Source organism: Zonotrichia leucophrys, chromosome 2, assembly GCF_028769735.1.
Source record: "Zonotrichia leucophrys gambelii isolate GWCS_2022_RI chromosome 2, RI_Zleu_2.0, whole genome shotgun sequence".
Lineage (NCBI taxonomy): Eukaryota > Metazoa > Chordata > Aves > Passeriformes > Passerellidae > Zonotrichia > Zonotrichia leucophrys.
In genome coordinates, this window is record NC_088171.1 from 49,457,417 (window position 1) to 49,475,110 (window position 17,694).

Genomic DNA, 17,694 nt, shown 5'->3' on the forward strand with positions numbered 1-17,694 from the left:
AAGACACTGAGGTGCTTGGAGCATGTCCAGAGAAGGGCAATGGAGCTGGTGATGGGTCTGGAGCACAAGTCTGATGAGAGATGGCTGAGAGAACTGGCACAGAGCTCTTTTTGCTCCCTACAACTGCCTTAAAAGAGGTTGTAGCAAGGTGAGGGTCATTCTCTTCTTCCAGGAAACAAGTGACAGGATGAGAGTTAATGGCCTCAAGTTTCTAGTGGCGATGTTTAGGCTGGATACCAGGAAAAATTTTTTGCACTGAAAAAATTGTCAAGCATTCTAATAGACTGTCCAGGGAAGTGGCTGAGTCACCATCCCTGGAGGTAGTTAAAACACATGTAAGTGCGACCCTTGGGAGCAAGATTTAGGGGTGCACTTGACCATGTTACGCTAATGGTTGGACTTGATGACCTTAAAGGTCTTCTCAACTGAAGTGACTTTATGACTGACTAAAATTTTAAACTATGTTCAACATCCAGAGATCTAAAATGTAATTACTATGTCAATGGCTTTATTTATTTATTCTAAAAACTCCATTCCCCAGCATCCTGAACCACACAAAAGCTACTGTAAGATTTGGGGGATAGGAGTGAAATTTGACCAAGTCAGGTTTGATAAACTGGGTGTAAATTAAGCACCATCCATAAAACACTCTCAAGCTGAAAGAGCACTAAGTGCTACATATTGATTACCATTTGTCCTGTACTATAGGTATCAAATGAACCAATCTGATGGAATCATCTGATGGCCTCGTTATTTATTATGCACTTTCAACCTAAAGTATAATAGAATAGCTTAATGGCATAGCTTGAAATTACTTAGATCCAGACCCTGTGACTCACTCATATGCTAATGTACTCTTAAAGTTAATGCAAATAAATCCAGAATTCCCACTAGATTCATAGTCCCCTTAAAGGATGTTTTTGTTTAATGGGAACTAAAGAAGAAAATGGAGAGATTGTGGGACATCTGTGAGTCCACCATGGCCTCAAGTGACATCACCAAGGCAGAAGTTGTACTCTAAAACACAGATGGGGTGCACTTTAGGAATGAAAACAAAATGTTCTTTTATTTCTCCTCAGATATCTGACATTTAATTATTCACAACTCATAAATATTAATAAAAAGGTAAAATCTGTGCTTTCTGTTAAAGGAGAAACACCTTTCCAGGCTACAAGTGCAGTACGTGTATGGTGTGTGCACATTATACCCCAGGGAAAGCCTACCTCTCCTATGATTTGCAAACCTCATGAACTGCATTTTTTCTTGATTCCTAAAAACTCAGGAGCAGGCACCCACATACTAGCATCCACAGAGGGAAACAGACATCCCCTTTGTACAGGAAACACAACTGTTGATGTATTTTTCCATCTATGGAACCAACCATGAGGGTGAGACTACCTGGTGTCTGAAGGTCCCTTCCAACCCAAACCATCGTGTGACAGACCATACTCAGACAAGCACCAGCACAGACATTTATCACCACACAGCAAGAAGCACTGTGAATCCAATACAGTACTAGCTACCTGTTTTAGACAGTTTGCCGGTACTTCTGTTGCTTGATGAGCTATCTCCTCTTGTCAGGACGGTTATCCCACCAAAACTGGCTGTCTTTGTTATGGCTGGCTTCAAATTCCGGTTTGAGCTGTCCGAGTCTGTGCTGCTCCATGGCCTCTGGTGGTCTGCCCACTTCAATTCGTTCTCTGTACTGCTCTGTCGACTGCCAGATGTCTTCCCAATGCTGTCTCTGTTGCCCCTGCAGATATCATGAAACAAAGATTTTATACACAAATAAAACCATGTCAAGGCAAAGTCTATCTTCAGGTACCCTGCAGCAACCCAAATAATGAAAAAAGGAGATACTCTGCCTTCACAAAAGCAGGTCTGAAATGGAATTTGACCCCTAGACTTATCTGCCTTCAGCATGTAAACACTGCTATAACCTTTTTACATGCATGGCACTTACCACCCCCTCCTTTTGGATGTCTCCAAAGAGCACTTTACCAAATGGGGCTGACACAGCAGTCTCATGCAGCACTGATGCAGCGTTTCTGCGCCCATTGAGTGTTCTCTTCCCTCAGCAAGCCCCTCACCACTTCTCACTTTGCTGTCCATCCACTGTGATGTTTTTGTCAGCAACTTCACCTGCACTCTACCTTATTTCTATAGGAGCTTGCCCCCAGCCATTATCAGCTTTGTGAGGTCACCCAAAGCCTTTCCTAAACACGTGTCCTCCCAGTGTGACCCCAATCTCTTCACTGTTAGTGCTTCACTTAGAGACCCACAAGTCAGTTTACTCTGCTTCCACTCTGCACAAAATAATAATGAAATTTCCTGGGTAGATGCTGCCTCTCCTTGAACAGTTGCAGAGCTCCCAGTGTACTGTGAGTAATAACACAGTAAATCCTGTGATCAGAATTTGGCTTATTTACAGTAAACTACTTGCACTGTGCTGCTAAAATGACAGAACCAAAATGCCTACCATGGCTTAGTGCACCATGACTGTTATCCCAAGTGGTGCACATAACACTGTATTTGGAAGGATTTTAATAGACATTTTCCACTCCTCTTTCATATATAACAACATAATAGCTTGCAGGCTCAAAACTCTTTCTACAGATCAAAAGGATGGGACTGTATTTAATTTTTTTTGGTCCCCTTTTTCCTTGTGGACTTGGTTCCTGCTTTTTATTTGGAGAACCTGCTGAGCTGTGTCACTTGGGACATGAAGGAGGCAGCGTGTCAAAGATGGGATCAGGCTATTGTATTCCTCACCTGTAACAGAGCCTCTCTGAGATGTGATCAGCAGTATAAACCTGTTGACCTTTGCTAGACCCACAAAGGGGGAAAGCATAAAGAGAAACAGCACAGAAGCAACAACACATAAAAGGGAAAAGGATTTTAAGAATAAATAATCCTTTAAGATTTAATCAGAAAGAAAAAAACTCCAAAGTATATTATTTACAGTCTCTTTTGTACTCTTGTGCTTAGAAATTAACAATTCTCTTCCATTTATACGCTAGAGAAAAGGAGGGAGAGAAACAGAATGCTATTTTATCCCCATTATCTGTGGCTTTGGGTTACAAAAAAATCTCTTTTAGCTCCCCAAACTCAGACATTAGCTATTAAGAGCGTGTGTGCAGACACCTCCTAAGTCCTGCATACCCAATCCAAGACTCTCAGGTCACCAAGGCTAATCCAAAGCAAGAAGGAAGCTTTTTTGTGCCTGCTGCCTATGGTCATGGGGTGCAGAAGCAGATGCTCCAGCACTGCTCCTTATCTGGTGCAATCTCTCCATCTCCTCTGTGGCTGCTGTGATGGCATGCAGACTCAGCAATCACACATCAAATTTTCTCCTCACACATCCATTTCTCCTCACAGTGAAAAATTATGTAATATAAATGATATGGGTTTGAAGTGACATATGCAAACCCCAATGCACACAGACATCTAGTGAATATCTGCCTTGCTGTCCATGCGCCTTAATAGATGAAGGGCACACTTCTGAAAGCACACATTCCTTCTGCTTCCTCTGCTTAAGACTTGTGGCAGCTGACTGACTCTTAAAGGAGCCTGGTTGATGTGAATTGAACGTGTGAGAGCTCATGGTGGGTGAAGACAACCTTTCTAAAACTCTCAGAGAAACACTGTCATCACCAGATTCAGACTTCCACTGATTCAGTGTGTCAATTGGTAGAACTGCTCTCCATGAAAACAGGGACTGAATTTTAATGATTTCCTGTTGGCCTGGGATGCTCTTTGGGATATGGAATGCATCTGAATGTGTGGAAGGAATTGGAGTTGAGAAGACAAAGTTAACAGAAAAAAGTTTCAAAACAGATACTTCAGATAAGAGAGCTTCAATCATTTTTGCCTCAATGCACTTTTACTTCAGCTTTTAACAAACCAACAAAAGGAAAAAAGGTCAGTCTGGGCACCAGTCTATGAAACGTGCTTGTCATATATGCTCCAGGAAAAATGGAGCCTCTCCAGTCTCTCCAAACAGTCACAGTCTGAACAGCCAGGCAGCTGAAAGTCTCATGTGGTTCCTGAGGCAGTGACCCAAAGAAAAGTGTCCTATTGTTACCTTCTCATTCAAAGATCATGGGAAGAGTGGGGTAGGACTCTGCTCTCCATGCTCCCATCCAACCAGCAAACTGACATACCCACATGTGTCAAGGTGTGCCTTGGCAAGGACATAGACAGAATCACAAGTGGGATACACTGGGAAATAAACATTAAATAAAATTCATACAAACCTAAACAGCTGTCTCTTCTTATGCATATCATTGCATATGCTACTGTCTTCCAACAGCCTACTGAAAAATGAAAAGAAAGATTATGCTAAAAACACAGCAATTCAAATTTATCCGATCTGTAAAGTTTTATTTGATTTCTAGATACCTTTTTCAATTTGTGCTAGATTCAGTTTAAAGAAACAAGGCTAAAAATGCCCCCTCCTCCCTCTCCCGTAGCTGTACACAGTCAACAGAACATAAAAAATATCATCCAGTGAGGCTGAGGGCCAATTTAGCATTTCCTGTTACTGAGAAAGGTAATTCTCAGAAGCTAAGGAATCATTCCATCCAAAGGAAAATTCATAAAAATATCACTTAATAAGAACATAAAAAAAATGCAAGTCAGCATAATACTGCATATGTAATTTTAAGTACTTGCTAAGTCGCTTGGAAGTCTTTGCAGCTCAGAGAAAGGCTCAGATCCTCTGACAAAAAAGAAAGGCAAAGCACTTAAACACACACCTAACTTCCAACACAGTCAATCAACAGGATTGCTCATGTGCACAGAGATAAGTATAAGTTTAAGTGCTTCACCTGATCAAAGGCTGCAAGGAATGCAGCAAGAAAAGAAGGCAGCTGAAGTCTCCCTCAGGACAGCAACAGTGCAGGCTGTGCAATTCCCAACCTGGCCTTTTAGTGGTCCCCACTTGGGTGTGCATCCTCACACTGGGCTGGTCCCAGGTTCAAGGACAGCAAACCACGTGTAAACACCAGAGCTGACCACATTCTCCAGCACATAGGTGTGGGATAGGATGCATAAACCAGGGGAGGCCGAGCCATGGAGTCCATGGTTTATCCCATAAAGGTACCCACCCTACCCTTGGCAGTGCAGCCTCTGAGTGCTTTCCATGCTGACTTGGAAGTGCCAACAACCGTGTCATCTTTGTTGCCCCAATCTCCCGACAGGAAAAAACAGGTTTCTGGGAGCGTCTGCCTTTGGCTTTACGGGTTCCTTTGTTGGAATTCTGATTTGTTTTGATAAAATGTATCTCCATTGTCACGACACAGAAGCAGCAGCTGAGGAAATACCCTTGGCCCTCAGAACATGAGGTGGTTAGATGACAGTGGCCACGATCTCCTGAGGGCCTTCCCTCATTCCACTTACAGAAGTGTCCATTGGAAAAGCTGGTTTGTACCATTACTGTGGAGTCATTTTCTATGGGAACAGCTTCACCCGTAAACGCATCTGACAGATGTCAGGATGGACAGAGAATAAAATACTGTGAGAGAGAGCCCCCCCTTATTCAAGGGTGAGTGATAAACAGTTTTTAAACCTGTGCAGGACAGACTTGGGTCAGCACTGCTCAAACACTCACCAATTAAATTCCCCACTTTTGGTTAAAATCCTTATCTGCCATAAAGATGCACAATTTTTAAGATTTTCAACACAGTTAAGCTACTTTACGGCTGTTATGGAGCCAACATTTCATATTCAACATTTCAAACACAATTTACTCTTCCCTTTTGGTTTGAGTGGGTAACAAAAATAACATTCACAAGGACTATCATGCAGTAATGCAAAGTAACAGTGAGCTCAAATATCACCAACTCACTACTACACTGCAGCAATAAAGCAGGAACTTGTGAGCCTTCACAAGCAACAAGTGATGCCAATGCTGCTGCTCAGTCCCACGGGAGAGCAGGTTAAACAACAGACACCCAAGCCTGGTGTTTCATAAATGCTGTCATCCAGTCACCGCTAGAGTGCTTTTTAAAGATCAATAAGTTAAATACTAAGAGCACTCCAGAGACAGAATGGTCACTTGAAATGAAAGCTTAGGTGCCTCCCCCACCCTCTCTCCCACAATCTGCTTTTTAAACTGAAATGCAAAAGCCTCAGGAAAGCAGCAGTAATACTTTATCTCCTCAGATACCATAGTGCAAGGCAAGCTCCATTACCCCTCTTAAAGCACAAAACCAATGCAGATAATACAGACTGCAAATTTGCTCAACAGTCTTCACATTAGGAAAAATAACTATAGAACTACAGAGAGACAATAAGAGAAACAGCTAAGTTTAGCACACACACACAAAATAAAGCTATTTTTTACCTGTTTTCCACAAAAAGGTTTTCCTGGGAGCAAACTGACTGAAAAATAAAAAAGGCATTGTATCAGACGTTCTAGATATGCTCTGCTGTTCCAATTTCTTCCTTGATTTTAGAATTACCTCCCCTGCTCAGGCTTAAGGGGATTTCAATTCATGCATCATTTGCATTTGCAGAAGACAAGAGGGGAAAAAAGGTCAAGAATAAGGTCAGGCCAGTAAAATAAATTCCATGCATTACAACACATTGCCAATAAGGTGTCTCAGTTTGGGAACAAACTGAAACTTCTCAGTTAAGAGATCTGAAGAAGGCACTATGTGCAAAATACTGGCAATTTGAAGGGAAAAAATGTTTTTCCTGCATAATATAAGGTTCCACTGGTCTGGCCTACCACCTCAAAATAAAACTGCAGGATGGCATAGAGTTCTAGGTAGGAAGGACAAACAGAAGGAAAGCATGCAGAATTTACTAAGTTCCTCAAAGGGAGAGAAGATACTGCAGTACTTAGAAATAGTGTGTGACTTCACATTTTACGGCTGGAGAGGGAACACTGAGATATAAAATTATAATAACCTTCTTAATGATAATATTAACAACAATCATAGCAAGAAGGCTCTCTGCTGGAGCACTTAGATCCCAAAAAGGGTGAAGGGCTCAGAAGAAATAAATCCTATGGACAAGTGTATATCTCTTTCAGAATTACTTAATTTTTTATGCAGAGAAATGAAGCTGTGCTCAATTTCCCATGAATAATGCTCCCTCTTTGATTTTTTCATTTCCCTCCTATTTCATGTTCGCTACACAAAAAGCCTCGAAGCTGTCACTGGATTATATCTTGATGAGGTGCAGAAGAAAGAATAGTCAGCATTTGCACTGAATTTAAACAAAAGGCAGGTAAAGGAAGGACAACACGAGAGATTATGGCCATTAGTTTTGTAGCAATAGGACTCAGCCCAAAGAATCATAAAATGCCATCATTAATTGTGTCAAATTCTAACAGTATGGAATGTTAGAGCACAGATTTTGGATGTCTGTGTTTTGTAAAGGGTGAGCTAATGACCCACTCAAAAGAGTCCTGGCCAACACCAGAAACAACACCCTGCTCATTCTTAATGCTCCAGCTGATGCCTGGATGAAATTTTTACTTGACACCACAGCTTGCTGCCCCATCAATCTACAAAAGGAAGAAATTTATCCCTCAGATGGCACTACAATTTCTCATTAGAGTGTAATTCGCCCACTCAGAATCCACACTAGGGAACATTTGACAGTTCTGTGGGCTTCCCAAGTGAGCTCCCACCCTGCACTCCTGCTAAATTTGCAAGGCACTGGGCTGCATCAGGGGCAATCTGTTTCTCCTTAGCATGAAGCCTCAGGAGATCAGAAACCAGTTCTCCATTGCCAGGAATTAGATTCCCACCAGCTACAGCAGACCTAGGCCTTCACCTCAGGCTAAGAGAAGATACAAACTGCTTCACCTAAAACCAGTGGGATCCTTTGTACAACTATAACACTGTCTTCTCTCATTTTATGTATCTTACTTAGGTACCAGGTTTCATTAAAAAATGTGCAGAATTCAGCCTAGTCTAACTATGCTGAAGCAAAAAGTCCCAGAAAAGCACACCAGAATCACCCCACGGGCTTGTACAACCTCAGCTGTGGGGTCATCATCTCGAGCTTCATGATGGAGATCTGTGCATTGACTTCTGTGCAGTCACATTCCAAAGCACAGGATTACAGCTATTCTTACAGAAAAACCTTGGCTCAGACCAGAGTACTGGACTGTATACCCACCAAGTTACAAAAGCAAAGGGGCCTGTAATGCACTTGTCTGTATTTATTTTATTTTATTAAAGTTTTTTAAGAGACTGGGGCATAAAGCAGAATAAATATGTGGGATTTATATTTTATCAAGCAAGCAGAAAGGTCTGCCTTCTTCTCAGTGTCTTGATGGGAACCACTATCAAGTGTATTACAGACTTTAAACAGAGTCCATAATAACTCAATTTGTCTTCTCGATTGATGATGTTAGCACAGTGCCACACTGTGCCAACACATTTCCAATCCCTGGAAATTATTCTTCAATACAGGTGTGCAGCTGAGAGGCAGAGAAGACAGGCACTTTTGTATTATTTTATTCTTACTGTTAAAAATCAAGTGGCTAAACAGCTCTGGATAGAAATTTAGCTACTACAAGGTCAGGACTCACCTTCCTGATGTATTGCACTTAAAGCACCAGGAAAGCTTAAATACCCAGCACAGATGTTGTCAAAAAAATCCTTAGAACACTTGACTCTTGTTTACCCTTTAAACAGATGGGCAACAAACCTATCAGATAAAAAAATTATGTAAGATTATCTACAAGTTAGTGTCCTTGGAGATCTCTGTGTGCAAGATTTCCATTAGGATGCTCTGTATGACTGATTGTTATTTATGAACTGAGTATTTCACTTTTCCGATTTCCAAGAACCTTTCAAAGCCTCAACTGGAAAATGTGCATCAGTTCTTCCAGTGTACTAGATACACTGGGAGCTGCTGCTCTTTTTTTAAATTACATTAGCAAACAGAGATAACTATTAACATGCAGCAATATGCTGCAATGGGTACTATCAGGTAATAATTTTCATGTCAGTTAACAAGATGTGATAGATCTCAGGCTTCCAACTAATGCTTGTTACTTCATCCTCAGCCACAAAGAAAGTCTCTGTACACCAGTACAGGAGTTTGAGTACCTACAGGTTTACGGTGGCCAGAATGAGGTGTGCCTTTGATTTGTTTTTATTGATTTTTAAGCCCCCTTCTTCCTAATCTTTTCACACTAGAGGGGTAGAACAGGCTAAATCCAGGTCTACAGGTATTTCTTTTGTTCCTCTCTTTCATCAGAGACTGATAAAGATCCTCTGAGTTTTCTTAAGTAGAGGAATTGTGACCAACTGTACCTAAAGGATCTGGTTATTTAGAATACACTCCTTGGTGAAAAACAGCCACTACAGCTGACAACAGAAAATAAAGACCATGGTGTATTTCCTTTAGTAAGTTCCATGTGTATCATGGGCAATTCTAGCATTTGTGTAAGTAAGAAAACAACTACATTTTTTTTAGTGAATTAGAATGATTCCCAGAGAATGCATTTATGAACACTGAATGGTCCTAGCGTGACTCTGGCTCATGAGGTTACACATTGCACTAACCTTCAAGGATGAAATTTCCCCCATGTAATTTGATTGATAGTCTTTACAGTCAATTTTCTGCATGCTCTAAAGCCAAATATCATGTATTATTTATGCAAGCATTTGGGATTCTCTACATAAAGGGAAATCATGTTTTTTTATGCCTGTATGTTGTTCTTTGTCCTTCTTGGACAATAACTCTTCAACTTCCCAAACGCAACTAAAGCAGTTCAGACAAGGAACTTATCTGCAAGACCCAGACAGTGCAGGTCCTCTGCTCTAGTGTGTGTGGCTGTAAAATTCAGACTTTGTTTTAAAACTAAGTTTCCAATAAAACAAGTTTTGCAATTAAAAAAACCCCTTGAAAATAGTTTTTAGCATAACAGAGCCCAATCTGTGCTTTTAAAACTTTTTTTAGCAGCCTGAAAAATTTGAGGTGCACTTTGCAGCTGTTGTTTCAGAGAGCTGGAATGATCATGTTTTTAGCTATTTATTTCTTCACCAATCCTTTTATTAAAATATCAAACTAACATGCTTCTCAATCTTGCTGAGACAGAAGTCATTAAAGCTTCCAGCTCTCCTTGTTGAAATTTGTGATAGCCAACACAGCAGATGGAAAACTTGCCAGAAAGTATAATTTAAACTGACTAATACTAGAGTAATCATCATAAGGACTATCATAGTGATGGCATTACTCATGAACATACTTATTTTGTTAAAACCTTCCCATTTGGAAGTGAAGAGATCTGGTGCACTAGAGTTCTGCAAGATCAAAGGAAGAACAGACAGGCTTGATATGGTTATGTGGGGTTCAGGTTAAGACATTTTTCACAGCACTCAAAACATGCATGGAATTTTTTGCCCCTGCAACCAGACTGCCTTTTCGTTATAAATTTTGTTTAAAGTTCTGACTCTTGGGCTGTTATCTAAAGGGTTTGGGTGTCTCAAACATCTTTAGAGGGGGGGTGCTGCTGGATGCAACAAGTTACAGCAGTACTCTTGACCTTCACGGCTGCACTTTGAAAACCTCCTATGCAAGCTCTCTTCATGCATACTCTAACTAGAAGAGATGTATCTGTGATCCGTTTGCTAAGATTCACAAGCAAGGCATTCATAAAGGCTTGACTACAACAGTGTAAACAGTACAGAGGTAATAAAAATACCACATGAGTAATCCATCTTTGACTCTCTGTATCTGTAATTTGCAGAGTAACAAGGCTTAGGTACCTACCTCACACAAACCTGGGGAGAATTGGATTAATTAATGACTGCAGAGGGCCTTAAAACTTCACAGTCTTACATGCAGTAAGTGACTATCTATAACAGGAAGCCATTTCTCTCTTTCCTAAAAGTGAAAAAATACATTGTCCACCACCACAACCACTGGCATCATCCTAAAAACACCTTGTATCTGGCAAGGGGTGCTCCACCCAAGAAAGCTCAGATAAAACACAGATTGCCTCTGACATTAAACATACAGCTTGCTGAAATTCACTGCACTATGATGCTCACTAACACCTGTAACAGCTGCGAGAGAGAGAGAGCAAAGGAGTGGATATGAGAGAGAGAGGGAGAGATATCTAACATTGCTGATCTTTAAAAATGCTCCCTCCCAATTCCATTTGCCAAAAAGCACACTTTTACTTAGGTCCTGCCACTTGAAAATGCCAACCCAATGAACCACAACAGCCTCCTGCTGTGGGCAATTCAAATGCTCTCCACTTGCCTGTTTTAGAACTCAAATATCTAAAGGTAACAGCAGCAATACACTATGGAGCCACTTTCAGCACACTTTTCCAGCCGTCTCTTTCCCAAACAGGCACTTCTAGCTGCAGCTTGTGATAGAAACTGGACTATTTTGGAAATAACTTCCCATTTGGTAATTTTTAGCATTTTGCCTCATCTGAATTCTGCATCAAAACCCAAAGATTTTTTTGGTTTTGCACAAGCTCTTTTGTAATGTGTCAAAACCTCCTATATTTCATATAAGAAACTTGCAAAGTGGCTTTTGCAGCTCTTGAACAACTTGGCAATTCCACCATGTGTAGCCTGGGACAGTATTTATATCCAGGCCAACATGCTGAAAGCAAAACAGAAACTGAAGGGCCTCTGCTTTTACTGGAATCATCTCAGCCAGGAAAAAGTGAAGCTAAAAATATTTAGATGTAGCTAGCTATTTACTAAGAAGCAAGTGAGACAACACATACCTTAAAATTATACCGTGTATTCTGCCAAAATAACCCAGCTTGGACATGTGCAATTCCTAGCAGTACTATTAGCCCGGCAACATATGAACAGTTTTAATTTAAAAGGACACTGCCCAATATGATTTTCAAAAATAGTTTTAATTGGATTTATTCCCATATTTCTCCTAAATGGCAGAACTCCCACTGAGATATGAAATAAAGCACTAAAATGATGAGTTTTTTCTTTTTTTTCCCCTTTTATTACTTCATCATTACAGTATTATAGCAAATTGTGATTTTTTTTTTCAGGAACATCAGGTATTGCTCACAGATGTTTCAGATTTAAATATTTTCCTTAGCAATATACCTTGTCTTGCAAGTTCTGATTTTTCGATAAGGGCAAGAATTTTAATGTCTGCTTCATTTTATTCCTTTCAGAATATAATCATCAACAGCATGACTGACTCTTTCTGATGGCAGAAGCACAGTTCTTTAATCAGTCATTTCAGAAAAATTATGCAACTCCATGATTACCTCTGCCCTTTTTTGCTCTCAGTGTCTTGATGTTACAGCATTGGCCCAAAAAACCAAAACCCATAGGGAGTCTCTGCAGAAGGATACTTATAAAGATTTCATCCACTTTGAAAGAAATATAAAATAACACAGCCATTTGAAATTATTGAGAGTGTCCCCTTAAATCACTGCTCTTTGGCTAGCAGAAGGAAAAAGGAAATAAACCTAGGCCATGTAAACATGAACATTCAAAGAAACAGGACAGGCACTCCCCAGACAACATGCTGGGCCTGATCTCTCCTCTACCCTTCTCCCTGCAACTCTCATCACCTCACTCTGCAGCAGCCAACCTCCACACCTCTAAAGCTCCTCCGAGACCCTCTGAGCCAATCTGCTGTCCCTGTCACCTCCAGCTCCACAGGGCAAGCCCAGCTGCAGTGTTGTTGTAGGAGGGGGGCAAAACTGTCTGACTACCGGCGAAGGTATGGCACTAAAGAGGCAATTAAAATAACTACTCACATCTTGTGCAAATATTCTCTCCCTCACTCTCTGATACTCCTCTTCTCTCTCTTCAATTGATTTACTTCGTCTGTCATCTCTAAATGGAAGAATTCTGTTTTGCTGAGCAGAAAGAAAACCAGGAGGGTTATATAAGTTGAGCTGTTAAAAACTGCCATTAAGTAACTGTCAGCTGAGAATAATGAATGTTCACTTAAACAAATGAAGCACGAAAATGATAGCTGTCGCTCCTGCACAAAGAACCCTGTGAGACTGGCTCTCAAAGATTTCCAGTTAGATGCTGTACATGGGTTCATCGAGCAGGTGGCCAAAACAAGGCTTTCTGCACAGCTTTTGTGGACCCACCATCCTAAAATTGGGTGTCCTCACCCCAGGTCTAAGTGCCATTGTTCTCAACTGCTAACATTTCTTGGTTCTCCTACCAGCTGTAAGGAGCAGGAAGGCAGGCAGTGGTGGGCTACCACCAAGAAAGAAAGAGGGTAACTAGGCTGCTGGAGCTAAACTGTAAACCCTATAAGAAACCCACGAAGTCTGTGTGTGTGCAAGGAGAAGTCCCAGATACTCGGCACAACAGTTTTAGTGATTTTCACACTGTATGGAACCCTCTACTGAAGTCTGGCTGGAAAAGGAAGGACCATTTTTGCCTCTTGGTAAACCTCAGTGTGGGAAGTGGCTGTGCCATGGGAAGGAGGAGAGGAGATGAGCCCCATCGGGAAATGTTTCACTGACAAATGAGCTTAAAGGACTGGTCCTTCTCCCCCTGCATCCCAGCACCAGGTGGGATAAGGTCATGCTGCTTTCCTTTGAGTGATCCCCACAGTCACCACACCCTGAAATTGCTTGGGGTTTGTTTTCAAAGCCAGCTTGTATGCAGCACAACTGGCAAGGCTGCCATGTACAACTAAAAGTCAAGGAAAAAAGGGTAAAAAAGGAAAGAAAAATAAATGGTCCTTTACTGAAAACATGAAGGGAAGTGGCAACAAGAGAGTCACTGGTTGGTTGCTCCGCAAACGTAGCCCTAGCAAAGAAACATATGCTGTCCTCTTACCTGTGAGAATGTTCTCATAAAATCAAATCACATTAGAACCATTTCAGATAGATTTTGTTTTTGTTAATCTATTACACATACACAGCTTGCACTGGATCGAAACAGCACAACACCCGCTTTTAAAGGCAGCACAAACACACACATTTCCCTGGCGCTCCCCTACTCATCGAGCTCACCTAAGTTAAGGTAGTGTTATGGCACAGGCAACACATGGGGAACGTCTGCCACAGTACATGCACAAGCAAGTAAATTACAAAGACAGTAAAAGGTAGTGAGGGCACAGGAGGAGGAAGGGAAGTAAAAGACAGACCTAATTTATTTTTGGTCAAAATGTAATTTAGGATGGTTTAAAAAAAAAAATCAACCTGGCCTCACCATCACATCTTTGGGGCTTTTTTTTTTTACACTTTTTTTTCCCTCTCTCCTTTTTGGGCTACATCAGTTCATCACTGGTCCACACTGAAATCCAACTCTGAACAGGTACAACGGAAGAAGGAAGCTACAGGGAGCGCAACAACTGCCATAGTTAGGCCAGACATCGAGGAATGCGACTGACACAGCCTCCCACGCAGCCCGGAGCCACTGGCATTCCCCCCCCACTGTGGGCATGCAGCAAGTCCTGCGCCAAGCAAACCACCCATGCAGACCCACACAGTGCCACGGCTGAAGCGGCCACGCTGGGGCTCGGAGCCACCCACGGTGGTTCGTGGGCCAGAGGAGGCGGGGAGGGGCAGGAGGGCAGGGGAGGAGGAGGGCAACAACAAAAGAACAACAATAACATCAGTCAGCCCACCTTCAAAAACAGAACAAATTTCAGCAACTCTCGAACCGAGAACCAACCTGATTGTCTTCTTTATCAATACTAGAGTTATCTCGCTTCAAGATAAATCGCTTCTGGGATTCTTCACCTTTTTCATCTTTTAAATGTTCAGAAAACCTTTGCTCTGGTCTGCCAGCAAAGTAAAACATAGCAATAAAAAAATCTTTCTTTTGGTTTTGCTTTGATCTTTATTTCTCAGTGCTCTTTGTTTTCACAGAGGCATTCAGTGCAAAAGCAGTTAACATTTGTGAGATGCTGCCTATAGCTGTCTGAGGCTGCTGTATCGCTGCTAACTGTTATTGCTATAAATAGCTTTTGTTGTTGTTGTTGTGTAGCAAGGAATGGGAATCCAAAGTCTCAGTCACTGAAATATTTAGACTCTCCTCACTGTGACTGAAGGACAGGGAAAACAAATTACCATACTGTATGTTAATTTGCTTCCTTCAGTAGCTGGGATCTCTGGCAACACTGCCACTTAGTGAGGTCTATCCATCTTGAAAAGCAAGGAAAAACTGGTAGGAATCTTAAAAAACACAAAACCAAAACCAGACACTCAAGAGTTTCCTCATTCCTGGTAAGCAAAACCAGTAAAGGGAGGGACTGATGATGTTTTGCTTAAACAAAATTTTATCTCATCACCACTAAGTGGGAAGAATACTCCAGAACAATCATAGAGCAACAATTAGTTCACCGATTTAAACTCATTTAATTATTTATTTATTTATTTATAAAGTCAAACATCAGAGTTTTGGCTCAATGTTTTCAGGTTTATAAGATATTATGATGCCATTCCATGTTCTCACCTTGTGCAAAAAGCAGTATCTGATATCACCCCATCTTGTGCAAAAAGAGAACTTGAAGAAGCAACTTTTGTGGTCACAGGCAATGCTTCGTAGCTCCTCCAGCCTGCACCATTCCCAGAGTGGTGTTTAAGCCTGTTTTAAGCCTGCAGTGTTTAAACCTGCAGAGTCTTAAGCTCAACCCCATCAAGAGAGTTACCAATGGTCTCAAGAACTGAGCCCACATTCCTACATTGCCATCACCTGAGTGGCTATTACTGCACAAACTGTGTTTTAAAAGCAGCAATACACCACGAGATTTTTCAGGGAACACAAGCCTTGTGCTCAGTGCTGAAAGAGCTGCCAGCTGCAGTGGTGGCAGGGGATGCTCATGTCTAGATACCCACACAAACAAGACATGAAGCTTCTGCTGACATCAACACAAGCAATGGTGAAGAAATCAAAAGGCAGAATTTAAAGAAGTGCTTTTGCAAATAAGAGTCCTCTACAACCTTTAAAAAAACCTCTCATCTTCATCTTATTTCAAAACAGAAAATTAAACCAGAAGCATAAATCAGCAACCATTTTGTTGTTACAGTGTTATGGATTTCAAATCAAAATACAGCACACATTCACGCCATAATTGCAGTCCACAACAATTCATTGTCAGATATACAGGAAACAGTTGTAATAAAATGTAAGAAATTCAATAGTAAGGCACACCAGCTATCCTGCCTCTCTTTCTTTATGAATTTTGAGCACTTCCACATCTGCCCACAATTTGCCATTTTTGTCACAAAGCAACAAAACAGGCAAAGCAACAAATCCCAATTTCCACAGATTTTGACAAATCAAGAAACCTCTCACCACCATCCACAGCCATAGGGCCCAAGTCACTAGATCCTCTGGTTGCCCTTCTAGCCTTATTTAGGAAAAGCCCAGAGGACCATGGCTCTCTGCATAGTAGTTTCATAATCTAATGAGTCATTCATTATGTTTCCTCATAAACATAAAGGCTACAATGCCCCATTGGTGAATTGCTAGGTGGGTTGTTCTCCCTTTGCTCCGATTAATAAGTGCTATGCCTGTGCAGCCAGAAATGAAGATTCCTTCACTCATATATTTTGCTTTCACAGGACTATCTGAGAATTGTTATTTCTCTGGTTTTACATCCTGAAGCATAAACAAAATTTCTGCAGTTGTACCATCAGTGTAAAATTTAGAGCTGTAAACTATCAACTGAATGTCTAATAAACCATTTGCAAAGAAAAAGAAATTAATTAGATTTTAAAATTCAGGGAAAAAGTCATTAGAAAAAAAATCAGAGAAAAAAGCTTGAAAAGATTTTGAAAAAAATGTCTCCTCCAATTACTAACATATTTAAGCAATAACATTCTTTTCATATTTCATAGCACTATTTTAAATTTTAAATCCCATTTTCACTTCATTTACTATTTATAAAATGTTTCTGTTTTTCATAAGAGAAAAATATAAGATCAAACCACAAGTCAAAATTAATGATTCAGTAGGTGCCTGTTAATAAAACTAATCTGCAAGCCTAGTAGGTGATCAATCTCCAGTCGTGAAAAGAAATTTGCATGAGCAGAGAGACTCTGCAAATTTGCAGAGCACTCTGGAGCACCAGGGTACCTTCAGCACCATGAGAAGGTGCACCCCTCTCAGCCAGCTCTGCACCACTGCTGCCAGCAGTGACACAAAGAGCATGACCAGCTCAGCGTGCATTCACACACTCTGCAAAAATCTCTTCATCCAGGATTTTTCTCCTGGGAAGCTGAGAAGGCTCAGAGAAAAGGAAAACAATTCTTATCTCATTTGCTTCTCCTCTGTTTGCTGATGTGGAATGTGTTTGGAGATTGTTTACCCACAGAGGTGACTGTTTCATTGGATTCTGGTGTGACTTGTTTCAGCTCTCTGGCCAATCAGGGCCAAGCTCTGTCGAGACTCTGGAAAGTGTCATGAGTTTTTATTATCTTTTTAGCATTTAGGAAGTATCCTTTCTGTATTCTTTAGTTTAGTATAGTATTCTTTAACATATAATATAATATTATGAAGTAATAAACTAGGCTTCTGAGAACATGGAGTCAGATTCATCATTCCTGCCTTTGTCAGGCATTCCCAGCAAACACAATAGCTCAGTTCATAGGGATGCAAAGCCTGAGGGAAGACTGTCATGTAAGATCTAGGATGTCCCACCAGAAAGTGTCTCCAGGCACACCAACCTGCAGGCCTCTCTCAAACACTGAAAATCATCAGTAGAAAGAAATGTAGCCTATTTTAAAGAAGATATTCACACATG

At 41.0% G+C, this 17,694-nt stretch overlaps 1 protein-coding gene across 20 annotated transcripts in view; it reads right to left on the bottom strand.

The window, feature by feature from the left end:
• The window catches only part of ARPP21 (cAMP regulated phosphoprotein 21), a 142,173-nt gene that overhangs the window by 62,271 nt on the left and 62,208 nt on the right, over positions 1-17,694 (bottom strand). For 13 of the 20 annotated variants that reach the window (XM_064704930.1, XM_064704934.1, XM_064704923.1 and 10 more), the window contains 5 exons: positions 14,619-14,727; positions 12,731-12,832; positions 6,347-6,384; positions 4,257-4,316; positions 1,521-1,753 (listed from right to left, as the gene is read on the bottom strand). In XM_064704930.1, coding sequence (XP_064561000.1) covers positions 1,521-1,753; positions 4,257-4,316; positions 6,347-6,384; positions 12,731-12,832; positions 14,619-14,727 — 542 coding nt within the window. The remainder of the gene's footprint in view (positions 1-1,520; positions 1,754-4,256; positions 4,317-6,346; positions 6,385-12,730; positions 12,833-14,618; positions 14,728-17,694) is intronic. The other 7 variants (XM_064704935.1, XM_064704938.1, XM_064704939.1 and 4 more) reach the window with 4 other exon arrangements.